Raw genomic sequence first — 27,080 nt, 5'->3', positions numbered from 1 at the left:
CAAAAATGATATATCTATCCTGAAGAGATGCCTGCAATATATCAACCAGTGATTACCAACAATCACATAAAAGGTAGTCACATTTCTGTAAAATTACAACACAGAGGGTATATGGGAGAAGGAGCTTTCTGCATATATTTGAACACATTAAAAAATATCTAGATAGAACAATGTGGTGGTTATTGATTGTTGGTAGTCTGCTCTCTTAAGCTTTTCTTGATTTTCTTTCTTGGACTTTTATTAATGAGCCCTTATTACTATTTTCAGGAAAAGAAAAATCAAAACTTACCCAACTAAAAGAAGAAGTGCACAAATCACAACAAATCCCAAAGTATACTTTAGTGCCATTTTAACTTGCTAGATGTCAAAGGAAAAAAAAACATTCCATTTAGTAAAACTTTTAAAATATAAAGTATTTTAGCTAGAGTGTAACAGTATTTTCATGTTCAATATACATTTATATTCAACTGTACAAAGTTCCTCTTTATTGAAAAACAATGTATATAATACATCTTAAGTATCTTTCACACTATACTAGATTTTTTAAATCTTTTCAATGATTAGATCTCATGAAAAGGTAGTACACCTAAAATATAATGAATTCTTTCTGGGAGACTGAATAGTAATTAATTTACTTTAATAAATACCAGAATATTTAATAAAATATTTCTCAAAATAGGGAGCAATCAGAATCTACAAAGCCCATACCCCAATTCATCAAAATGGGTTAAGTAATAATTAAGCAACAAATATTTAATCTATATGTTTGGATATATATATATAATATATAAAACATATACTTATAAAAATTTATTTTATAAATATGCATAAACATATATAAAGCACATGCCATGCCAGGACTGCTTCTAAGAACTTTACATATGTTAAACTCATTTCATACTTACAACACCCCTGAGATAGGCACTCCCATCCCTGCTTCAGAGATAAGGAAACTGTGGCCCAGAGGTAAAATAATTTACCATATGTCACAGAGGTGCCAAGGGATTAAACAAGGACTTGAAACCAAGAACTCAGTTCTTTAAAGTCTGTGCTTTCCTTAGTACGCATAATATAAGCCAAAGTTTAACAAAAACACAAACTAGACACTCTAAATACATGGAAAGAAAAGTTAATCTCAAAGGAAAAGCTACATCAGTGAGAAAAGAAAACAGGACTTGTCTCTCGGCCTAATGAAATCTCTAAAATAATCACCTTTTAAAATGTAACTTTATGCTTCATATGATAAATTCTTATTCACAAAGGAGTTGAGACAGTCTTTAGGAAAATACCTAGGGTAAAGTTAAGGAGGGTCAACCACAGGGGATGGGGAAGATGCACTTGAGAAGCAGTGAAGAGAGGAAGCACCTGCTCATCCCGTTTAACAGCAAATCTGTGACTAGCCACTCTACCTTACACGCCCTGAGTTTTCAAATACAGAATTACACAGTATCTGAAGATAATAATTCAACTTTCTTTATAAATATTTAAACACTTTTTCCTCTAACAAATTGCACTGACTACCACTCTGGGAATCATTTAAAATATTGTTGATGTACTTTGCTAACGATCTTAATGCAAATGCTGTAAAGTTTTAATAAGCACGGCTATGCCTAATGCTGGCTTTTGAGTGAATATATTTGCTTCTGTATTTAAATGTTACAGAGCAAAAACAAGTTATGAAACAAATTCCTGTAACTCAATAAAAAGACAAAATAAATTTATTCTTTTATGCTGTTTTTCCCTTAAATTAGAAATAAAGTGTTCAATTTTGGCAAATACCTTTCAACATACAATTTCTTCTAGGACCTATTAAATTACTATATATTAATAGAAGTGCTGGTTCTAAACCACCAATGCATTCCAGAGACAGGCCCAACTCAGTCATATACTATATTAACATGCTTCTAAGATACTCCTGAATTCCCCCTGCTGATGTTTCAGTGAAGAGTTTCATACCAAGCCTTCAGAGCCCTTGGTCTGCAGGTTTGGACATGCACGTGTGCTCTGCTGACCAGGTTTCTGTATCGGTATTACTGTGGGATCAGTAAGGACAGTCTGCGAGTCCTCCTTTCCGTCTTAGAACACAGGTCAGCAAACCACATCCTGTGGGCCACACGCAGCCCCTCCTACCTCACATCACACTCACTGTACACTGGCCTTACACAGAAATAAGTTTGCTGACCCAGCTGCAGAACTGCTCGAGAACAACCGTCACAAGTACCCTGTGACTCCTGGGCCCTGGAATATAGTTAGTTTGACCCGGGGTATGCTGCAGGTATAAAATGCACTCTAAATTTCACAGAATGTGGAAAAAAAGTAACGTCTCATTAAAAACGTTTTTGACTATCTGAAATAATACTTCGAACATATAATATTAAATACAATGTGTCATGAAAAGTAGTTTTAATTGTTCTTTCTACTTATTTTATTGTGGCTACTAGAAAATTTTAAATTCACATGTGGGTTACATTGTATTTCTATGAGACAACACTGCTCGAGAATAAATTCAAAGTCACATTATTTGAAAACAGGAAGAAATAATCCCTTTCCCCCTAAATTGAGACCTCTAAAATAAAGCTACTTACAGTGCATTTACCAGTATCATCCTCATCCTTTTCTTCATAGTAGAAGTAGACAAAAGGGATCCAGAAGAACACACAGAATAATATAACAGAATATAAGGCTGCAGAAAGAATGAGATGAGATATAATAAAAACACACCAACTTAACAAACGTTTCAAACATATAGGTACACACACTCCAAATTCACTCCCCTATCTGACTCCTAGACCTGCAACTTGATATGTATGTGTAATATCCAAATCAACCTTTTCTGAACCCTGTTTCATGAAGTCAACACCATTATTATCACATAGCAAATCATAATTCAAGTTAACTTTGGGGCAATTTTTGACAATCATGATACTAAATGTGTCAATAAATTGTAGCCTCTTAACATCTCAGGTCTTAAGATGTACACACCACAGTACTAAGAACTTTCTGTGAACGATCTTATATAAATAAACTTTAACTTTTATATTCTTTCCAACTTAATACTGAGTACACTGACACATTTGCCAGTCACTCAAGTTAAAGAAACAGCTGTAACTGATATGATCCTTTTGTTGCAAATAATTTCCCCAATCTATGTCTAAAAGGAGAATAGAGGGGCAGAGGAGGAGATGGCTAGATGGTATCATCCCCTCAATGAGCACGAATCTGAGCAAACTCCAGATGACAAAGGACAGGGAAGCCTGGCATCACAAGTCAGACACAACCCAGAAACTGAGCAAGAGTTTAAAATATGCAATGTTATGAAACTGATCTTATGAAAATAAAACTCAGGACAGAGAAAATGTAAGAAACAGTAAAATCAGATTGAAAGTTAAGTGATATGAAGTTCTATTTATCTGCTTTAAAATAACATTAGATTTGAGATTACTTTCAACCAGTAGTCAATCAAAGTATTGTTTTTAATTCAACACAGAACTTGAAATTTCAACAGCTATGGATACAGTATTTAATATAAAAACAACATAAACAATTTTTCAGTCTCAAGAAACCTAAGAAATCTGTGTATTTACATTTATTTTCATACACTATTTCATGGGAAATAGTGAATATCAAATTATATGAAGGAACCACAGGATGAGAATCAGTATACTCCTTTATCCAAAAAAAGTATTATTAAAGGTTTGTTAGTAATATATAATACTTAAATTACTAACAAAAGTATTGTTAGTAATGTATAATAAAGCTAAATTACTCATTATCTTGGGAAGAATGACTGTACAAATTTCAGAATTTTTAAACATGATCTAAATAGTAGCTAGCACTGTTTCATTTTTCTGGAAGTCACTTATGAAACAGCCCCCACTAAATGCAACACAGTTTAAAAAAAAAAAAAAACTCAGAACAAACCAGACTCTAAATAATTGATAGAACAGTCAGAGTTAATTTATACTGCCCAATCACAACATGACTGTCAGCATACTGAATTTTGGCACTACAAATACTTTGTGACATCTATGCAGCCTCTTAATACTGTAAGAAACTAAAAATGACAGTAAATATTTAAGGGTAATGAATACTGATGTTTCTACTGTAAACCAGAGAATAGCCAGAATTAACATTTTTATTACAAATCTAAGAGCCAGTGGAAATAAACAAGTATTCAAAAAAGTACCAAAATACTGGCTAGACCATAAAGAAGGCTGAGTTCTGAAGAACTGATGCTTTTGAACTATGGTGTTGGAGAAGACTCTTGAGAGTCCTGTGGATTGCAAGGAGAACAAACCAGTCAATCCTAAAGGAAATCAGTCCTGAATATTCACTGGAAGGACTGATGCTGAAGCTCCAATATTTGATCACCTGATGCAAAGAGCCAACTCACTGGAAAAGACCCTGATGCTGGGAAAGATTGAGGGCAGGAGGAAAAGGGGACAACAGAGGATGAGATGGTGGGATGGCATCACCAACTCAATGGATGTGAGTTTGAGCAAACTTCAGGCAGGAGATGTGAAGGACAGGGAAGCCTGGCGTGCTGCAAAGAGTCAGACAGAACTGAGCAACTGACCAACAAAAAGCTTCAAACACTTAAACATAAAAGAGAAAGTACTATACATCACCCTAAACACTATATCAGTATTAGGACTGAAATAATCAAATAATTTGTTAAGAATGGGAAAAACCCTAAATTACAACAGAGTTTATTGGGCTGATAGCCATATGCCAAGCTTGATAAACTGACAGATGCAGTAAGGTCTGCCTTCAGCCTCAGCATGTCCGTGTGTCTACTGCTTGGTGGCCTTGGCCTTGACAGGCACAGAGCCCAATGACTATTTCATAAGCATTCCCAGTATTCAGTGGCCAATAAGCATGATTAACAAGGCGCTCATCATTATTCCCTGGTGGCTCTGACAGTAAAGCGTCTGCCTACAATGAAGGACACCTGGGTTCAATCCCTGGGTCAGAAAGATCTCCTGCAGAAGGCAATGGCAACCCACTCCAATATTCTTGCCTGGAAAATCCCATCGATGGAGGAGCCTGGGAGGCTACAGTCCACGGGGTCAAAAAGAGTAGGACAAGACTGAGCAACTTCACTTTCTTTACTTTCATAATTACTAGGCATTAGGGAGATGCAAACTAAGCCCATGAGAGGCTACAGACCCCAGAACGGCTACAATTAAACCGACAATACCAAGTACTGACAAGAACGCAGAACAATATACTTTCCCATGCTTTCCAAGAGGGACTATATAAGCACAACCTTGTGGAGAACTGTCTAGCGGTTTCTCACCAAGTTAACACATACCCACCATATACCCAGACAGCTCCACTCCCCCAGCAACGAAGTGCGGCGACACATGCAAAGTCTTTCTGCCCAGAGAAGCCTGCCTGAGGGGCAGAGTCCAGGGTTCCTACTGGCAATCTATGATGCAGGCACAACTGCCTGAGTGACCAGTTAAGATGACCACAAGTACAGACTCCAAGAAGGACAGCAGCTGCACCGTAAGTCACAGCACAAACAATCTAAACAAGCTGGACTGCATGATTCTGTATTCAGCAGTATATATCCACTAATCAATTAGGACTATCAGGTGACAGCCAAGGGCCAGGATTCCAGGTCAAGGGTCAGCCACATAAGCAGGTCCCCCTGAAGATATGCGAGAGGGAAACTATCAAGTCTGATTCACAAGAAAGTTGACAGCAATATTATTAATAGTGATCAAAACCTGGAAATGACCCAAATGTCCATCCACAGGTGAACAGATAAGCTGAGTGGTACAGTCATACAAACGGCAATAAAAAAGAAACAACTCTGAATACCTATGATAAGGATGGACCTCGCAGACCTTAGGCTGAATAAAACAGCACAGACACTGGAAGACGTGCACCTTCTGAAAGCCGCTCAGTCACGCCCGACTTGTTGTGACCCCACGGATACAGTCCATGGGATTCTCCAGGCCAGAATACTGGAGTGGGTAGCCTTTCCCTTCTCCAGGGGATCTTTCCAACCCAGGGATCAAACCCAGGTCTCTCACATTGCAGGCGGATTCTTTACCAGCTGAGCCACAGAGAAGCCAACACCTTCTAGTACCTTCTAGTACATCTTAAAGAAGTTCCAGAACTAGCAAAACAGGCTTATTATGAAGCAAGTCAAAAAAGTATTTGAGGGCAGTTACTGACTATAAAGAGACATGAAGATGAACAGCAAGCAAAAATCTCATACGTTGCTGGTAAGAATACCCAGAACAAGTTTCTAGGAACTGACACCTGAGGAAGGAAGTGGGGAAAAACACAGTTCTCAAGAGACTCTAGGATACTGGTCTGTGCAGGGCTGCCCTGACACCACATCCTAAGCCATTTGCTTGTAATCGGACTGCTCTTTTTCAGTGTCCTTTAAAAAGATTTTTTCCTTTAGCATGTAAATGTTAAACTGTAAAGAAGGAAACTAAAAATACATTGATATTTTCATGTGTTTCAGATCAGTTCTAATGCCAAGTTGGTACTGTATATCTGTAAATGAAAAAAATGCTATCATGAAACAGAGAAACTGATTCTTTTAAAGTTATACTTCAAACTGATAGCGATTTTCAAAGGAAAATTATTCCTAACTCCAACAGGAATGACACTCTCAAATCCTGACATCTTTATAAAATACATCTTACTTGCAGCAGTTTTTGTTAGAGGATTGCTACTAACAAGTAAAAGATAAACAGACTTTTTGGCTTAATAGTCCCACTAAAATAAAAAAAAAATACTAAAAAAGAAATTTTAAACCTCACATCTACAGAAATTGGCAGAAATTAAACTCATAAAACAAGTTATTTTTTAAAAATAAAACTAGCAAAAACAAGTGAACAGAAAGCCATCAACTCTCATAAAGCCAGACAAAAACTGTGGCAAAGAATACATGATAATTCTTAGGATGTTTTAAATACACACAAAGCAAACAATGTACCTTTTGAAAACTGCATCTTTAAACTATAACTCATATAAGAATTAACTTGGACAAATCAGGCTTTGGAATTTCTAGACGTTCTTTATTCCTCCCAACTACCAATGAGAAATCTGAGACATAGAATAGCTCAGTCAATACTGTAATAGCATAATTAATCATTACAAAGCTTTTTGTTTTAGATGGTCAGTATTAAGATATTCTGGGAACTCTAAAAGCCTTCTAAAATTATCCCACTGGCCCAGATGAAGCAATCTGGGGTCAACACTGCCAGCTGCACACACAACACCCATCTTCCTTTCAGCTCACTCTCCGTTTTGTCTTTTTTCCTTCGACTTTCTGCCTGAATTGTACACATGACAGCTTAGATTCCAGCCACGTCTCTGGTCTCTGTGGTGGCCTCAAGGTGGGAATCAGGTACTAAGGATGGACAGGGAAGCGAGCGGAGGCCCTGCATAATGCTGCTACACCAGCCTGAGTACCTCTCTCCAGTCTTACTTTAAGAGAGACTGAAAAACCATTCCAGCCATTTATTTCTGATCTGTTCACACCAGCATAGAATGTTGCAGGAGAAATGGGGTAACCCAAACATTCACCCCTGAGCTGTCACGTCCTTCATGGTCCTGTCTGGGAGTGGTCAGTAGATGAAGCTCAATTAGTCTGTGCCCCTGAACACAGCAGCGTCGTGATGAGCAACCTAGTACAGGTTTGAAACATACTTCCCCTGATAATCAGCAGCCCTTTAATAAACACCAGGCCCTCCAACTAAAATGGGAGGTATTGTTGCCTGATCACTGAATAAAGAGACCAAAATCTGTTGTTGTTCAGTAACACAGTGGTGTGAAAATCTTTGCAACCCCATGGACTGCAGTGCGCCAGCCCGCCCTGTCCTTCACCATCTCTTGGAGGTTGCTCAAACTCATGTCCATTGAGTCGGTGATGCCATCCAATCTCATCCTCTATCATCCCCTTTTCCTCCTGCCTTCTGTCTTTCCCAGCATCAGGGTCTTTTCCAGTGAGTCAGTTCTTCACATCAGGTGGCCAAAGTATTGGAGCCCCAGCTTCAGCATCAGTCCTTCCAATGAATGTTCAGGACTAATCTCCTTTACGATTGAATGGTTTGACCCCCTTGCAGGCCAAGGGACTCTGAACACTACAATTGTTGGGAGTTTTCTCCAATACTACAGTTCAAAAGTGTCAATTCTTCAGTGCTCAACCTTCTTTACGGTCCACTTCTCATATTCATACATGACTACTGGAAAAACCATAGCTTTCACTAGATAGACCTTTGCTGGCAAAGTAATGTCTCTGCTTTTTAATATGCTATCTAGGTTGGTCATAGCTTTTCTTCCAAGGAGCAAGCATTTTTTAATTTCATGGCTGCAGTCACCATCTATACTGATTTGGGAGCCCAGCAAAATAAAGTCTTTCGCTGTTTCCATTGTTTCCCCATTTATTTGCCATGAAGTGATGGGACCAGATGCCATGATCTTAGTTTTCAGAATGTTGAGTTTTAAGCCAGCTTTTTCACTCTTCTCTTTCACATTAATCAAGAGGCTCTTTAATTCCTCTTTGCTTTCTGCCAGAAGGGTGGTGTCATCTGCTTATCTAAGTCTATTGATATTTCTTCCAGCAATCTTAACTCCAGCTTGAGCTTCATTAAGCCTGGCATTTCGCATGATGTACTTTGCACAGAAGTTAAATAAGCAGGGTGACAATACACAGCCTTGACATACTTCTTTCCAAAGTTTGAACCAATCCGTTGTTCCTTCTTGATCTGCATGTCAGGTGGTCTGGTATTCCCATCTCTCTCAGAATTTTCCACAGTTTATTGTGATCCACACAGTCAAAGGCTTTGGTATAGTGAATGTAGCAGAATTAGTTTTCCTGGAATTCTGTTGTTTTTTCTATGATCCAACGGATGTTGGCAATTTAACTCTGGTTTCTCTGCCTTTTCTAAATCCAGCTTGAACATCTGGAAGTTCTCAGTTCACATACTGTTGAAGCCTCGCTTGGAGAAGTTTGAGCATAACTTTGTTAGCATATAACATGAGTGCAATTGTGTGGTAGTTTGAACATTCTTTGGCACTGCCTTTCTTTGGGATTGGAATGAAAACTAACCTTTTCCAGTCCTAAGGTCACTGCTGAGTTTCTAAATTTGCTGACATATTGAGAGCAGCATTTTAACAACAACTTTTAGGATCTGAAATAGCTCACCTGGAATTCCATCACTTCCACTAGCTTTGTAGTGGTGCTTCCTAAGGCCCTCCTGACTTCACATTGTAGGATGTTTGGCCCTAAGTGAGTGATCACACCATCATGGTTATCTGGGTCATTGAGATCTCTTTTGTAAAGTTCTGTGTATTCCTGCCACCTCTTCTTAATATCTTCTGCTTCTGTTAGGTCCATACTATTTCTGTCCTTTATTGTGCCCATTTTTGCATGAAATGTTCCCTTGGTATCTCTAATTTTCTTGAGAAGATTTCTAGCCTTGCCCATTCTATTGTTTTCCTGTATTTCTTTGCATTGTTCACTGAGGAAGGCTTTCTGATCTCTCCTTATTATTCTTTGGAACTCTACATTCAGATGGGTACACCTTTCCTTTTCTCCTTTGCTTTTCACTTCTCTTTTCTCAGCTATTTGAAACGCCTCCTCAGACAATCATTTTGCCTTTTTTGCATCTCTTTTTCTTGGGGATGGTCTTGATCCCTGCCTCCTGTACAATGTCACAAACCTCTGTCCATGGTCCCTCAGGCACTCTGTCTATCAGTTCTAACCCCTTGCATCTATTTGTCATTTCCAATGTGTGCCCATTAGGAATTTGATTTAAGTCATACCTGAATGGCCTAGTGTTTTCCCCAATTTAAGTCTGAATTTGACAATAAGGAGTTCATGATCTGAGCCACAGTCAGCTCCCAGTCTTGTTTTTGCTGCCTGTATAGGCCTTCTCCGTCTTCAGCTGCAGAGAATATAATCAATCTCACTTTGGTGTTGACCATCTGGTGATGTCCACGTGTAGAGTCATGTCTTGTGTTGTTGGAAGAGGGTGTTTGCTATGAGGGTGTGTGCCACTGCATTCTGGGCAAACTGTCGGCCTTAGCCCTGCTTCATTTTGTACTCCAAGGCCAAACTTGCCTGTTATTGCCAGATACAAACCATGCCTCCTAATCTGATGAAAGGGCTTCTATGGTAGCTCAGTGGTAAACAACCTGTGTGTCAATGCAGAAGCAGCAGCTTCGATCCAAAGGTCAGGAAGATCCTCTGGAGAAGAAGATGGCAAGCTGCTGGAGTATTCTTGCCTGGGAAATTCCATGGACAGAAAGAGTTTGGCAGGCTACGGCCCATGAGGTCTAGAAAGAGTTGGACACAACTTACCGGCTTAGTGATTAACAACATCAATTAACAACAATTCGATGAAACCACTGTTTTCATCCTTGCTGGAAGTATTCCCATATGGCTATAAAGAATTCTAAAACCAGCCAAGTTCAGCTGCAGGGTTTGAAGAGTAACAGTTTTGTGAAAGGGTCACAAGGAATACTAGTACAAACCGCTATGCTCACATCCATTCCCTGGTGACCAGTAACACGTAAACAGATCATGGGAGGAAAGAACCACATGGTAGTGCTAGGCGGTTCACGGCACTCTCTAAACATGGAAAGGGCACCTCTCGATTCAGTTTAGCAAACCAGCAGAATCTTCATATTCAAACCTGATGAGAAAATGATAAAGGAAAATCACAGGCCAGTTTCACCTCTAAATCAAGCTTTAAAAGAATCCTAAACAAGATGGCAGCAAATGAAATCTAGCAAAAAAATTAAAAAAACAAACCCAAAAAGCCACCACCATGACCAACCTAGCATTATCCAAGGAATGCAAAGATGGGTTAAGAACAATCTATTCATGTAACACATCACTTAGAAGAATGAAAATATGAAACAAACTTCACATGATTATCTTCCCTGACAAATGCATTCAATTTCACCAAACATCTACTGAGTATGTTCCAGGCATCATTCTGGGGTCAAGGATCAGAGCTCACATCTTCCCTCCTCTCACACAGCTTACTTCTAGTGGGGAAAAGAAAATATTGAGAATCACCAAATTAAACTACTCAGAGTACATTAAAAAGAATCTTAAATCAGTAACAATGCCAAAGTATACTTGAACCAGAAAGCTAAAAGAGCCAATAAATGTTAAAAGATATGCAACTTCATTTCCAAATAAGAGAAATGCAGATTAGTGAATGATCACCTCACATTTGCCAAACTGGCAAAAACTACAAATACAAGGTGCTATCAAAGTTCTGGGTCCAGAACAACTAGAAAGAGTACAGCCTCCTAACAGGACTTAAACTGGTACGTTTAGAAAAATGATGGTGCACTATTTAGGGCGTTGAAGCTGCACATGACTTATGACCCACTGATTCCACTGCATGTATGTATTTTTGCACACACACAACAGGAAACATGTGCAAACACATTCACCGTTTGTCCAAATGTCCAGAATGATCACCATGCAGCATATAGTTACACACAATGATAATAAAGAGCATCTTATGCAGTAACATGTGTGAATCCTAGGGACACGTGACTTGAATGAAAACAAGCAAACAATTCCACATACAGTTCAAAAGTATGAGGATACAGCATGGTAATACTATAAGGCAAGCAAGGAATTAACACAGACTGAATTTAAGCAGTGTTTATTTCTAAGGGGTTGGGGAGGAGATGGCATCGGAGAAAGGCACATAGGGGACTGCAAAACGCTGGCTTCAAATCTCATACCTTGTCTACTTAATAAATATTCTGCAAGTATAAAAGTATTATGTGTTGAATAAATAACAAAGCTGTCAACATTTGCAAAACAGCTGTGGCAGGCAGCCTCTAAAATGGCCAACATCTCTGATACTCATGCCCTGCTTCTGGGTGTGGGCTGGACTACACTCACTGCTGATAACAGAGTATGAACAAAGCAGGGGATGAGTGACTAAAAAACTCTGGCTTCCATCTTGCTTGCTCCCATGTTATGAGCTGCCCTATGGAAAGTGCATGCAGCAAAAGCTGATTTTGCTGAACACAGACAGCCCAGGGCTGAGGCCGCCTCTGCCCATGCCCTGGGACACCGCTGTCCCTGCTGACAGCTGCAACTGGACCCCTGACCCACAGGGACGTGAGATAACATCCATCTGCGGTGTTAAACTAAGAAGTTTGGAGGCACTTCGTTACACAAGAGATCATCTGCACCATTGCTGGTAACACAGCAAAGTGATTAAAACATTCCAATGCATGATCTGACAGTACAGAACTTTCAGAATAAAATCATGTATAGGTTCTGACTTAAAATACATCATCTGACATGGTCTGAAGAACAATCGTTTCTCTTAAGGACTATTTTGGTTGGTTGTTTCCTCTCTCAAATTAATTCCAAGGTTTATGCTGCAATGCTATTTTTATAACAAGAAACTGTTAAAATGTTAAATTATACACTCAGGGAAAAGGCTAAGCAATTTACAATGTAACGCACAACTGTGTAGGAACTAATGATGACTACGCTGTTGACGCCAAAGCTACTTAGAAACATTCGCTGAAATACCAACACATAAAATACACATACACAGTACATACATAGACATAATGCAGATTAGCGTTACTAGCTGACAATTCTTGGAAGCCATGTTGTGTGATACACAAAGAACCACATTCCAGTTTATAAACCTTGGTAATTCATAACTTTGCAGCCTCATTTTTCACATATGATTCTAACTTTAGAAAACAGAAATCATAAAAATGCAAGTCCCCTCAAGTTTTAGGTCATAATAATAGCAGCTGTCCTGCACTAACAGCCTATCATATATCTAGCACTGTGCTATACTCTTCACCTGTATCTGCTCATTAAATATTTCCCCAACAACTTTGTAATAAAACTGACATATCAGAAAATGCACAAATTTTAAGTTCACAATTAAATGGTTTTTAGTAAATGTATACACTTGAGTAACTAGCACTATGATCCATGTTTAGAGCATTTCCATTACCTCAAACAAGCTGCTTTGTGCCATTTGTAATTAACCACACTCCAACTCCTAGTTTGAGGCGAGGTCTCATCTGCTTTCTGTCTCCAGAGACTTGCCTTTTCTGGACATTTCATCCTGAGGTAATTAAACAAGAGGTAGTCTTTTGCATCTGGCTTCTTTTACTAAGCATGGGGCTAAGAGAGTTTTCTTCTTTTTTTCTGTGAAGAGTCAGATCTTATCTCAGCTCTGCAGCCTATACATCTCTGTCACACCCACTGAACTCTTGATGTTACAGCATGAAAGCGGCCAGAAAACAGGAATGCCAGTTTGCCGACCCCAACTTACACTGCACACACAGAACACATTTCACTTAAACACTCACTGGTTGCTGGACATGTGGATTCTTTCCAGTTCTGTGCTATTATGAAAAAATGGTGCTGTGGAATTTGCACATATATCTTCGTGTGGACATTATATCCATTTCTCTTGAGCGTATTCCTTGAAGTGTAACTGCTGGATCACATAGTTTAAACTAAAAAATTTAACATTTTCAGTTCAGTTCAGTTCAGTCCTGTCTATTTGTGACCCCATGGTCACAAAGCCTGCAGGATGCCAGGCCTCTGTCTCCATCACCAACACCCAGAGCTTGCTCAAACTCATGTCCATTGAGTTGGTGATGCCATCCAACCATCTCATCCTCTGTCGTCCCCTTCTCTTCCTGCCTTCAATCTTTTCCAGCATCAGGGTCTTTTCAAATGAGTCAGTTCTTCTCACTCGGTGGCCAAAGTACTGGAGTTTCAGCTTCAACATCAGTCCTTCCAATGAATATTCAGGACTGATTTCCTTTAGGATGGACTAGTTTGGTCTCCCTGCAGTCCAAGGGACCCTCAAGAGTTTTCTCCAACACTACAGTTCAAAAGCATCAATATCAATTCTTCAGCACTCAGCTTTCTTATGATCCAGCTCTCACATCCAAATGTGACCACTAGAAAAATCAGTTTTCACTATATGGACCTTTGTCAGCAAAGTAATGTCTGCTTTTTAATATGCTGTCTAGGTTGGTCATAGCTTTCCTTCCAAGGAGCATCTTTTAATTTCATGGCTGCAGTCACCATCTACAGTGATTTTAGAGCCCCCCCAAAAATAAAGTCTATGACTGTTTCCTCATCTATTTGCATTGAAGTGAAGGGACCTGATGCCATCATCTTATTTCTTTGAATGTTGAGTTTTAAGACAGCTTCTTCACTCTCCTCTTTCACGTTCATCAAGAGGCTCTTTAGTTCCTCTTCATCTTCTACCATAAGGGTGGTGCCATCTGCATACCTGAGGTTACTGATATTTCTCCCTGCAATCTTGATTCCAGCTCAACTTTTTAGGAAAAGTTGAAAACTGCTTTTCAACCCAACATACCATCTGACATTTCCAACAGCAGTGTTTGAACTTTCTAATTTCTCTGGATCTGTCAATACTTGGATAGTATCTGGTTTTTATTACAGCCATTATGAACTGAATGTAGGTCTGCCCCAAAATGCACAGGTTGAAGCCCTAACCTCCAATGTGATGGTATCTGGAGGTGGGACCTTTGGCAAGCAATCAGGATTAGATCAAGTCCTGAGTAGGACTCCATGGCATGATCTGAGTGTTTAGGGTAAAAGGAAGAGAGGGCTGGTCTCCGCCTCCCTCTCCTTCCCCCAGTCCCCATGTGAGGACACAGCAAGAAGGTAGCCCTCTGCAAGTCAAGAGAGGAACTGAATCTGTTGGCACCATGATCTTACGCTTCCCAGCCTCTACAACAGTGAGAAATACATGTTTAAGTCACCCAGTCTGTGGTATTTTGTTACAGAGCCTGAATTGAGATAATCATTCTAGTGGATGTGCAGCAGTATCTCACTGGGGATTTAATCTGTATTTCCATAATGATTAACAATGCTGAACATCTTTTTATGTGCTTACAAGCAATTTAGAAATCATTATTGATGAAAGTATGCTCAAATACTTTGCTAATTTTTAACTGTTTGTCTAATTAGTGATTGGTAAGTATTGGTATTACATTCTGTATACAAGCCTTATATGACATACGATTTGCAAATATTGTGTCTGTGACTTCATTTTTTTAAACTGTCTTTCGAAAGGCCACATTTTTAATCTTGATAAAGTAGAATTTATCAAGTTTTCTCTTACTTGCACCTCGTAAATTTTGGATATGCAGTATTTTTATTCTCATTCAGTTCAAGCTGAGGAGGGAAGAAGTGGTTAGAAAGAAGGTAACAGACCTAGTCCAAACTATTACACGCTAACCACTGTCCTTACCAGTCTGCAAGTATAAACAGTCCTCTGGTTGATTTCCAAAGCACTGAAGTTGTTCTTTTGTCAATTCTGTATTGCTTTTTGGGGAGAGGCTCTGTCAACCTTCTTACTTGGCCATGTGTGAAGTCACAATCCCAGCCAGATCATACACTCTTAATGTGGAAGTACAAATTATCCCTCTCATATACACAGTGCTAGGGTCCATTTCTGTCTCCCCAAAATTCACACACTGAATCTAACCCCAGTGTGCTGGTATTTGAAGGTGGGAGGTTTTCAGGTCATGAGAGTGGCGCCCTCGTGAATGGAATCGGTGAGAGACAGAAGGCACATGAGAGGGCCTGCTCTCTCTGCTGTGTCAGGACACAACAGGAAGACCAGCATCTGCAAACAGGAAGCAAGTCCTCACCAGACTCCACACTGTCAGCACCCTGATCTTAGGTTTCCCAGCTTCCAGAACAGACAGAAATAAATGTCTGTTGCTAAGTCACCTAGTCTGCAACATTTTTGTTATAGCAACCCGAACTGATTAAGACAGTACTAAAAAGTGGTCACATTATGGATAAATGTTTTGTTTTGTTTGGCCACACCTGCAACTAGTAGCATCTCAGATCCCTGATAGGATCAAACCCGGGGCCATGGTAGTGAAAGCCTGGAATCTTAACCACTAGGCCACCAGGGAAGTCCCAGATTCTGGATAAATTTTTAAAGCCAAGCACAAGAGAACATTATACATATTTGATACAACTTGTGAAAAAATAAAGTCAAAGATGGTTTCTGGACTGAAGTAACTCAGTAGTCAAGGCTATGGTTTTTCCAGTACTCATGTATGGATGTGAGAGTTGGACTATAAAGAGCTGAGCACCAATGAATTGATGCTTTTGAACTGTGGTGTTGGAGAAGACTCTTGAGAATCTCTTGGACTGTAAGGAGACCAGTCTATCCTAAAGGAGATCAGTCCTGAGTGTTCATTGGAAGGACTAATGTTGAAGCTGAAACTCCAATACTCTGGCCACCTGATTCAAAGAGCTGACTCATCTGAAAAGACCCTGAGGCTGGGAAAGATTGGGGGTAGAAGGAGAGGGGGACAACAGAGGATGAGATGGTTGGATGGCATCATCAACTCAATGGACATGAGTTTGAGTAAACTCTGGGAGTTGGTAATGGACAGGGAGGTCTGGCGTGCTGCGGTTCATGGGATCTCAAAGAGTTGGACATAACTAAGCAACTGAATTCATTGAACTCAGTTGCTATTCACTGACCACCAGGAAATTTATCGAATATTAACAACTTGAGGACCAGCTGTTCTAGAAATGTTAAGTTTGAGATGTGAACTTTTTGGTAGAAACTGTCAAGTGGACCACTGGACACAGATACGAAGTTCAACAGAGGTGTGCAGAGCAGTGACACCTGCTCAGCACTCACACGTCTCACACTCCTAGCACGGTGCAGAGGCACTGCTCCAACCTCATCACACACGTGGAGAAGCCAGAGAGAAGTGAAGGGACCTCAGGGTACCCCGGCACAATTCACAGATTACACAGCAAGTTCAGAGTAACTGCATAAACTCCTGCTACAAGTGTTCAGCAACTAACCAACCAAGAGAGAGGAAAAGTGTCCTAAAAACTCTCCTGTGTGTGTGCTAAGTCACTTGGGTCATATCCGACTCTTTGCAACCCTGTGGACTGTAGCCCACCAGGCTCCTTTGACCACAGCATTCTCCAGGCAAGAATACTGGAGTGGGTTGCCATGCCCTCCTGCAGGGGATCTTCCTGAGCCAACGATCAAACCCGTGTCTCTTACATCTGCTGCACTGGCAGGCAGGGTCTTTACCACTAGTGCCATGTGGGAAACTCTCTTAGATGCTCCAAAAAAGCCTGCCACAGGAACAGTTTTGAAACAGGATGGAAGGAGGCAGGGCACAGCCTTTAAAAGAATGACATGGCCTAAGAATACAACGTAAAACAATTAGAACTAAACAGGTCCAAGATGACAGATGAGTCCGCTTCCACTACACCGTGAGTCTCAGTGTATGCTCACTGCAACCCACCGCAGACCAACTGGCACACCCACAGGCACCGTGACCTTCTAAGGCTGACCAGAGCGTTAACACAACTGGGTGGTGGCTCAATCCTGGAAATCTCTGGCCCTTCCCCAAACAGCTAGACTACCCCTCCCAGTACTCATTATCCTAGGAAGCTACCCACCCCTATAAAACACCATCCCACACCCTGGGGCTGCCCTCACCTGCTGAGATGGCACACACAGTCTGTGGAGTGTGTTTCTCTCGAAATAAATCCACTTCTTACCTGTCACTGTGGCTCCCAATGAGTTCTTTCCATGACGAGACACCAAGACCCTGAGTTTTGTTAAGTCCTGAGACCAGGAATATCATGATCTCAACTAGAAGATCATGGGTACAAGCCCCAGTCTTGGTCTTGGTTCGGTTTGAGCCTGGATGTGTGGGTTCAAGTTCAAATCTGAGATGCAAGGTTTCAGTTTGAAACCTTGGTCAATCTTATTCATCCCAGTTCTATAATTAATTCACCTAAATTCGCACACTCTTGGCAAACTCTGTTTCCACTGCTGCTGCTGCTGCTAAGTTGCTTCAGTCTTGTCCAACTCTGTGCGACCCCGTAGATGGCAGCCCACCAGGCTCCCCCATCTCTGGGACTCTCCATGCAAGAACACTGGAGTGGGTTGCCATTTCCTTCTCCAATGCATAAAAGTGAGAAGTGAAAGTGAAGTCGCTCAGTCGTGTCTGACTCTTACCGACCTCATGGACTGCAGCCCACCAGGCTCCTCCGTCCATGGGATTTTCCAGGCAAGAGTACTGGAGTGGGGTGCCATTTCCACTACAGAATTCCCTAACAGCAAAAAGTGAGAATGTATTAAATAATCTGTGTGGCATTGTTAGAAAAAGAGCACCCATAAAATGGAAACAATGCAGTATACATGCACCCACGCCCCACACACATATATGCAAGAGTCTCGCAGCAGCAGCACTGGGAATGGCCAAATGCTAAACAAGCCAGCTAGTCACCAACAGGAGCGTGCACAAACCACGGTACACGGCTACAAGGAAGCATTACACAGCAATGGGAATCAACAAGGCACTGACACCTGCAACAACATGGATGACTTTCAAATGTAACACTGAGCACTGAAGAGGCCAAAGAGGAAACCACACACAGGATATGGTTCAATTTTTATGTACACACACAAAAAACCAGCCCGAAAATCAGCATCAGGAGGAGACAGGGTCGCTAGAAGCAAGTGACAGGACAACTACAGACAAGCCAGCACAGCAGCCTTTAACACCCCGGCTCCTGGTTTGGGCTTTCCCTGCGTCTAAACCGCCCTGCATTCACAGCAAAATCAAAACATGCATAAAGAAAAATGATTGAGTAAAAGGGAAATTCACTTAAAAGAAGCTAAAGGAAAGTAGATGGTGAAAGAATTGAAACTAAAAATTTCAAGAACAGTCACAGAAGGGAGAAAAACATTTACAATTAATTATAATAAATAAAAAGAAAGAATTTAAAGATAAAAATTAATTAGAGGCCAAACAGAACTCAGATAAAAGGCTAAGCATATACAGAGGAGTTAACAGATAAGAGGCTCAAATGTGACACTAAAACAGAACTGAGAGCCAAAGACTCTCGCAAGAGAAGCTTTAAAAGAAAATATCAAAGAAACCTGAAGGCAAAGATGAATGAACAAAAATATTCAAAAGGAAAAGGAAAATGAGTCAATGTTTCTGGGGTGGGCACAACATCCTCTGATGAGACAGTCGTCTTCTGAGTACAGGGTCACCACGAGTACAGGTTAAAGGGGCAGAAGTAGGCAATTCACCAGCTTCCCAGGTGGCACTAGTGGTAAATAACCTGCCTGACAATCAGGAGACATAAGAGACGGAGGTTCAATCCCTGGGTCAGGAAGATCCCCTGGAGGAGGGCATGGCAACCCACTCCAGTATCCTTGCCTGGAGAGTTCCATGGACAGAGGAGCCTGGTGGGCTACAGTCCACAGGGTTGCAGAGAGTCACACATGACTGAAGTGACTAAGCATGCCTATGTGCACACACACACGCACAAGCTAGTCTACCCTCCCAGCCTTCTGCGAGCTCCAGGAAGCTGTCTTTGTAGGCAGCTTCAGTTAACACAGCCTGGTAACAACCAATCAGCAGCTGAGGTATCTGCAGCAGGATTCACTTCCACAAAGTTTCCAGAAAAAAACACCCAAAGTTCTATTAATACAACAGAAGTTTCTTTAAAAATGTGGTTTCAAGACCTCAGGATCAGCACAGATCAGAAGGGTATCCACACATAAAATCATCTTTATGACAGTGTTAAGATGGTATTTCTCTTTCGACTAGCAGTTACTACATTCTTCATCCCCTAGCACTCACCAGCGTGGGGCACTTGTAATCAGGAAAGGACCCTTAAGCAGAAATACTTCTGAGATGTCCACCCATGAGTGCTCATCTGTTTCAAGTTCTGTTTAAGGAAGTACATATCCAGCATTCTTGTGAGAGCCACTCGTGCTATTTCAGCTGTGAGCTACACTAGGCACTTTTTCTCAAGTAGTATCATTTTTGCTTGAAAGAACAAAGGACAGAAAAGCAATAGTAATCCAGATTAGAGTATTAGGTGACTCTCTCAGAAATGAAGAAAGTGAACCTGTCACTTCAAAGAAAGCAAGTGACAGTATTTGTTATTAGTGATAAAACTTGAGGTCTCAAGAGAGAATCAGCAATCTTGGGGAAACTTGAAACCAGCACCTCAAGCCTTCCATCCCTCCCATACATAAGTGCTTTTCTGATAATAAGAGTGGTGATGTTAACAGAAAGCCAACGTAAATCAGTCTCTCTTTGAATGTAATCTAGTATTCCATTATTATTTAAAAGGCCTCCAGGTGATGTTTGAAGCTGCCCCAGAGGTTCCATGCTAAGCATTCCCATAGGTAACAAACATCCTCAGAAGAGTTTATTATAAGACAGCTCACTTAAAGGTAAGCAGCTCCAGCTTACATTATAATAATATTATAATAATGCCCATTCTGGACTAATCATTCACTAACAAGGTGATCTGTAACATCTTGAGGTATCAATTTCTTCACCAGTAAAGTGTAGAAAATACCTCCACAAAATGACATTCCTGAAGATCAACGAAAATGTTGAATGGGAAAGCCTTGCACAATACCTGGCAAGGTCAGGCAACGAAAATGTGTTGGTATGTTAGGAGAGATTAGATGAACTATAGAATCTCACAGAAGGGAACAGATAAAATAGCCCTTTGGATTCTCTGGAGTCTGTGTGGCACTCAGGGTGCGGGAGAAGAGAAGTAATGGGCAGTTAGGTACTATCGAGCATTTCTAGGAAAACAGCGGGGCTTGAGGACAGTTACCATCTCAGAAGCTATGATTCTTAGCTGTAGGTCATCATCCTAGTCAAAGAGCTACCAATCATATCTAAAATGGAATTAAGTAACTTTATGAAAACAACCAATTAAATTCTCTTGCTTCAATTTCAGAGTCATCAGGAAATCTATTTTTTTCATAATTTGGCTTCTCATGCAAAATTCTTCCCTAGATCAGTGACTCTCCTATCCCAAAGTAGTCTCTCACTACAATCCAAATTATACAGAGAATCAAACCCTAAATCCCTAAGTCATCTTTATAAAGATTAATTTTTCCCCACGCATTTAAAATGACATTAGAGACATACTATCCTTAGGAGGATTAAGAAAAATTATCACAAATCATTTTCTGTAGACTTAATTCTCTCTATAAAACAAACTGGAAAGATTGCTGAATTAACACTCCAGTGTAGAAGTCTTTGTACCCTTGACTATGATGGACCAACCCAGTAGCCTCGAAGTTCAATGATAAGATAGGGTTCATAAACCTGGACTGCACCTAGATGAAATTGGGCTTATCTTGTTACATTTTACAGCACAAATGCAGTTTAGTGTCACAAAGAAACAGGCCCCACCCACAGAACTGTTTTGATGAGGAGATTTATATCCTGTCAAACTAGAATCAAGATTGCCAGGAGAAATCTCAACAACCTTTGATATTCAGATGACACAAAAATGGCAACCCACTTCAGTATTCCTGCCTAGAGAATCCCAGGGATAGAGGAGTTTGGTGGGCTGCCATTTATGAGGTTGCAAAGAGTTGGACACGACTGAAGCGACTTAAGAGCAGCAGCACCCTTATGACAGAAAGCAAAGAGGAACTAAAAAGGCTCTTGAAGGTGAAAGAGAAGAGCGAAAAAAGCGAAAAAAAAGCGAGAAAAGCGAAAAAAAAACTCAACATTCAGAAAGCTAAGATCATGTCATCCAGTCCCATTCAGTTCAGTTCAGTCCAGTCACTTAGTCGTGTCCGACTCTTTGCGACCCCATGAATCACAGCACGCCAGGCCTCCCTGTCCATCACCAACTCCCAGAATTCACTCAGATTCACATCCATCAAGTCAGTGATGCCATCCAGCCATCTCATCCTCTGTCGTCCCCTTCTCCTCCTGCCCCCAATCCCTCCTTTGATGCCCCAGCATTAAAGTCTTTTCCAATGAGTGAACTCTTCGCGTGAGGTGGCCAAAGTACTGGAGTTTCAGCTTTAGCATCAGTCCTTCCAAAGAAATACCACGGCTGATCGCCTTCAGAATGGACTGGTTGGATCTCCTTGCAGTCCAAGGGACTCTCAAGAGTCTTCTCCAACACCACAGTTCAAAAGCATCAATTCTTCAGCACTCAGCCTTCTTCATAGTCCAACTCTCACATCCATACATGACTACTGGAAAAACTATAGCCTTGACTAGACGGACCTTAGTCAGCAAAGTATGTCTCTGCTTTTGAATATGCTATCAAGGTTGGTCATAACTTTTCTTCCAAGGAGTGTCTTTTAATTTCATTGCTGCAATCATCATCTGCAGTGATTTTGGAGCGCCAAAAAATAAAGTCTGACACTGTTTCCATTGTTTCCCCATCTATTTCCCAAGAAGTGATGGGACCGGATGCCATGATCTTCATTTTCTGAATGTTGAGCTTTAAGCCAACTTTTTCACTCTCCTCTTTCACTTTCATCAAGAGGCATTTTTAGCTCCTCTTCACTTTCTGCCATAAGGGTGGTGTCATCTGCATATCTGAGGTTATTGATATTTCTCCCAGCAATCTTGATTCCAGCTTGTGCTTCTTCCAGCCCAGCATTTCTCATGATGTGCTCTGCATAGAAGTTAAATAAGCAGGGTGACAATATACAGCCTTGACGTACTCCTTTTCCTATTTGGAACCAGTCTGTGGTTCCACGTCCAGTTCTAACTGTTGCTTCCTGACCTGCATACAGGTTTCTCAAGAGGCAGGTCAGGTGGTCTGGTATTCTCATCTCTTTCAGAATTTTCCACAGTTTATTATGATCCACACAGTCAAAGGCTTTGGTATAGTCAATAAAGCAGAAATAGATGTTTTCTGGAACTCTCTTGCTTTTTTGATCATCCAGTGGATGTTGGCAATTTGATCTCTGGTTCCTCTGCCTTTTCTAGAACCAGCTTGAACATCCGGAAGTTCATGGTTGACATATTGCTGAAGTCTGGCTTGGAGAATTTTGAGCATTACTTTACTAGCATGTGAGATGAGTGCAATTGTGTGGTAGTTTGAGCATTCTTTGGCATTGCCTTTCTTTGGGATTAGAATGAAAACTGACCTTTTCCAGTCCTATGTCCAATGATCAGTTTTCCAAATGTGCTGGCATATTGAGTGCAGCACTTTCACAGCATCATCTTTCAGGATTTGAAAGAGCTCAACTGGAATTCCATCAGCTCCACTCTCTTTGTTTGTAATGATGCTTTCTAAGGCCGACTTGACTTCACATTCCAGGATGTCTGGCTCTAGATGAGTGATCACACCAGTGTGATTGTCCAGGTCGTGAAGATCTTTTTTGTACAGTTCTTCTGTGTATTCTTGCCACCTCTTCTTAATATCTTCTGCTTCTGTTAGGTCCATACCATTTCTGTCCTGTATTGAGCCCATCTTAGCATGAAATGTTCCCTTGGTATCTCTAATTTTCTTGAAGAGATCTCTAGACTTTCCAAGGCAAATAGATGGGGAAACAGTGGAAACAGTGTCTGACTTTATTTTCTTGGGCTCCAAAATCACTGCAGATGGTGACTGCAGCCATGAAATTAAAAGATGCTTGCTACTTGAAAGAAAAGCCATGACAAACCTAGACTATGTATTAAAAAACAGAGATATCACTTTGCTGACAAAGGTCGATATAGTCACAGTTTTTCCAGTAGTCATGTATGGATGTGAGAGTTGGACCATAAAGAAGGTTGAGCACCGAAAAATTGATGCTTTAGAATTGTGGTGCTAGAGAAGACTCTTGAGAGTACCTTGGACTTCAAGGAGATCAAACCAGTCCATCCTAAAGGAAATCAATCCCGAATATTCACTAGAAGGACTGATGCTGAAGCTGAAAATCCAATTCTTTGGCCACCTGATGCAAAGAACTGACTCACTGAAAAAGACCCTGATGCTGAGAAAGATTGAAGGCAGGAGGAGAAGGGGACGACAGAGGATGAGATGGCTGCATGGCATCAGCAACTCAATGGACATGAGTTTGAGCAAAACTCTGGGAGATGGTGAAGGACAGGGAAGCCTGGCGTGCTACAGTCCATGGGGTCACAAAGAGTCGGACACAACTGAGTGACTGAACATGCATTCAGTAAATTTGTAACGAAAAGCAATAGTCTGCTTAATATACCAGCATTTCAAAAGTTTTCACTTACTAGGTCAAATATAAATTTTATGATACATATTTAGTGTATTCATAAGAAATAATGAATTCTTTATTAAAACACCATAAAAATATTTCTAAAATCTACACCAAAGAAATAGAATTTCATAGGTCCTGCAGATTTTAGATAGGTAAGAGACAAAGTTAAGAGCCAAAGCAGCTAAATTAAGATCCAGTGACATCTTTGAAAAACTCATCCTATCAACAGAAACTTCTACAGATGTTTTTTCAGTGTCCTACAAAAATTTTTTTCAACCTCTTGATTCACTGTTGACCAAAAAAAAAGGATATCCCTTTTCTAATTCAGCACTTAAACATTGTTAAAAAGCACATTTATATGTTTTCAAAGAAAAAACTTGGGAAACATTTAAGTGGTTATTATAAATAGCTTCCCTAATCCAACACTATGGAAGGGAGAGAGGAAACAAAGGAGTAAGAGCCCAGATCTCCGTGCTGTGCTGTGCTTAGTCACTCAGTCGCACGGGACTCTTTGCAACCCCATGGACTGCAGCCCGCCAGGCTCCTCTGTCCATGGGGATCCTCCAGGCAAGAATACTGGACTGGGTAGCTGAAATCCCTTCTCCAGGGGATTTTCCCGACCAAGAAATCGGACTGGGGTCCCCTTCATCGCAGGTGGATTCTTAACCAGCTGAGCTACCAGGGAAGCCCCCAACCCCATGACTCCCAGATTAATAGGCTCTGTAGAGTATAAAAAAGGTGATGCTGCAAACTCCCAGAGAGTATACTCTACTACTGCCAATACTTAGAAAAAATTTCTGGAACACAGATACTCAAAATCAACACTTCAAGTGGGAAAGTGGTAAGGAAGGTGAGCAAACAATGGTATCAGAGGCAGAGAGCTGAGACTTAACGTGACTAAACCGCTACAGAGAAGGGCGGCAGGTGAACCTCAATGAAGCAAAGTGCCTTACAGAAGCTTCTAGGTGACTAGGTGAATTCTACTTATTTCTGGTGCTGAAACAGTCATCTCAAACGCAACCTCAAAATTTAAAGTTTATATGCAGCTTTATTCTACACTTTGGTGAGCAGCCCAGACAGGAAATGAAATGGAAATTTACTCACTATAGTAACCATACAGTACAGTGTCCTCGATCTGTCTGCTGACGTTTGCATTGGCCCAGTCCTAGGACAAACAGGAAACAACAGAAATATTAATGAAACATCTAATTTCTTCACAGTTATACTTAAGTCTTAATATGATCGAGTGTCACTTTAAAATGTATCATTGACACCGACAGGTATGGTCTGTGCCTTCAAGAAGTGAGGGACAGATGAGTAAAAAGACAACTGCATTAGCAGCTAAATGTGAGCAAGCGTGAGCAGGTGGTTCTGAGGAAGTTCATGAGATGGAAGTCGACTGACTGTCAGAGGTGGCTTCCCAGGGCAACCAAACAGGATCTGAAAAACACAGTGGGAAGGAGGGAAGACGGTGAAGGCACATACATGGAGAGTCTGAAAAACCTGTAAAGAAGCAAAATATAGACTCACTAGAGCTTCTGGAAAGGGAAGAGAAACCAGGTGAGCAAGGGAGAGGAGGGGGCAGGTATGAGGCCTTCTGAGTCACCTTAAGTGCGCTGGCCTCTGTCCGGAGGGCAAGGGGAAGCAGTGGTACACTGCTATACAGAGTGACAGGTACGATGCATAACTTGGAAAGAAGATATTCAGCATAATATACATTTTTTAAATACCTAAAATAAAAGTAAATTAAACTCCTTTGCATTCAACCCAATTATTTTTAATTAGTAATTTTAGAAAATTAATTCAAATTAATCTCAAATTTTTAAAAAACTACATTAATTAATTAGAACTGAGGTATAATACCAAGTCTTTTTGAGTACCCTAATTTTACGCATATAAAAAATTAAACCTGGAGAGTCTATGTGACTTGCTGTTAAGTAACAAGGTTCATTATAGTATTCAGGTCAATTCTGTTCCATCAACACTTTAAGAATCCCACTTACAAGTCTTTTAAGGCAGAGTAGTAACATTCAATTATCCTAAAATAATTCAGGTTTTTCTTTTTTTCCCCCCCTTTTTCACTTATAAACACCTACAACAAGGATCTATAAATTTCTAATTGAGAAATGTCTAAAAGAACAAAAGTGTGGAAAACTCAAATTTAGCACTACAGACACAAACCCTGGCACACAGTGCACAATAAAAATACTATTTCTTCAATAGCAATGAAGACTGTGAAAAACTTAAGAATATGCTAAACTTTAAAATTATGGTACCTGAATAAAGAAACAAGTAACTACAGAATATGAAGAAGATCCAACTGAAAAGTCAGCATTTCCACATGAAAAGGCTGTAAATACCAAATCCATGAAACCATAAACTGCCAATCAAAATCCCAACAGCAGGGACAATGCTCTGGCTTGGTGGTTCTAAAAGTCATCTGGAAAACATACAGTCAAAGAGCTAAGAAAATTTTTGTAAAAGACCAACAAGGAGAAATTTAGCCAATTACTAAACTTTATTAATAAAGCATGAAAATCTATTATTAATATCATAGTGACCTTCCATTTACCTAAATGGCAAGATTTAAACATTAAAAATATCCAGCAATGGTAAACGTGGAGGAAAAGCCATCTACACACAGTAATTAGTAAGACAGTCCATGATATAAATCATTTTTGCTGGAATCTGTCCTAAAATGATTCACACAAATCAGGACAGATATCCTGCACAGGGATGTTTTGAAACAAGTAGTCCTTCCCAGTGAACAACCTTAAGACCTCTCGAGGGATGCCTGGCAGCTCGCAAGCCCAGACCATGCCCCCCGTGCCCCCCCACCCCTCCCAAAGCAGGAGGCTGTCCTCCCCTCAGTCACTCACAGGACCATGGGCCCAGAGACACGGGGTGCCCAGCCCCTGCGGCGTCCAGGGCCGCAGACAGCGGGTATTCCAGCTCGTGTAGGGGGCACCCACGTCCACGGTGCCAATCTACCCAAGGGCACTCTTCCACCTGCCCCGCAGAGGCGCC

At 40.6% G+C, this 27,080-nt stretch overlaps 1 protein-coding gene across 1 annotated transcript in view; it reads right to left on the bottom strand.

Annotated features, from left to right (window-relative positions):
• Positions 1-27,080, bottom strand: part of LMBRD1 (LMBR1 domain containing 1) — a 144,223-nt gene that overhangs the window by 82,010 nt on the left and 35,133 nt on the right. The window contains exons 3-5 of the mRNA XM_015097695.3: positions 25,158-25,218; positions 2,586-2,683; positions 290-357 (exon numbers count right to left, since the gene is read on the bottom strand). Of these exons, the coding sequence (XP_014953181.2) occupies positions 290-357; positions 2,586-2,683; positions 25,158-25,218 (227 nt within the window). The remainder of the gene's footprint in view (positions 1-289; positions 358-2,585; positions 2,684-25,157; positions 25,219-27,080) is intronic.

This window comes from Ovis aries, chromosome 9, assembly GCF_016772045.2.
Source record: "Ovis aries strain OAR_USU_Benz2616 breed Rambouillet chromosome 9, ARS-UI_Ramb_v3.0, whole genome shotgun sequence".
In the NCBI taxonomy this organism is placed as follows: Eukaryota; Metazoa; Chordata; class Mammalia; order Artiodactyla; family Bovidae; genus Ovis; species Ovis aries.
The sequence above is the reverse complement of the archived record's forward strand: the minus strand, read 5'-3'. Positions and strand labels throughout refer to the sequence as shown.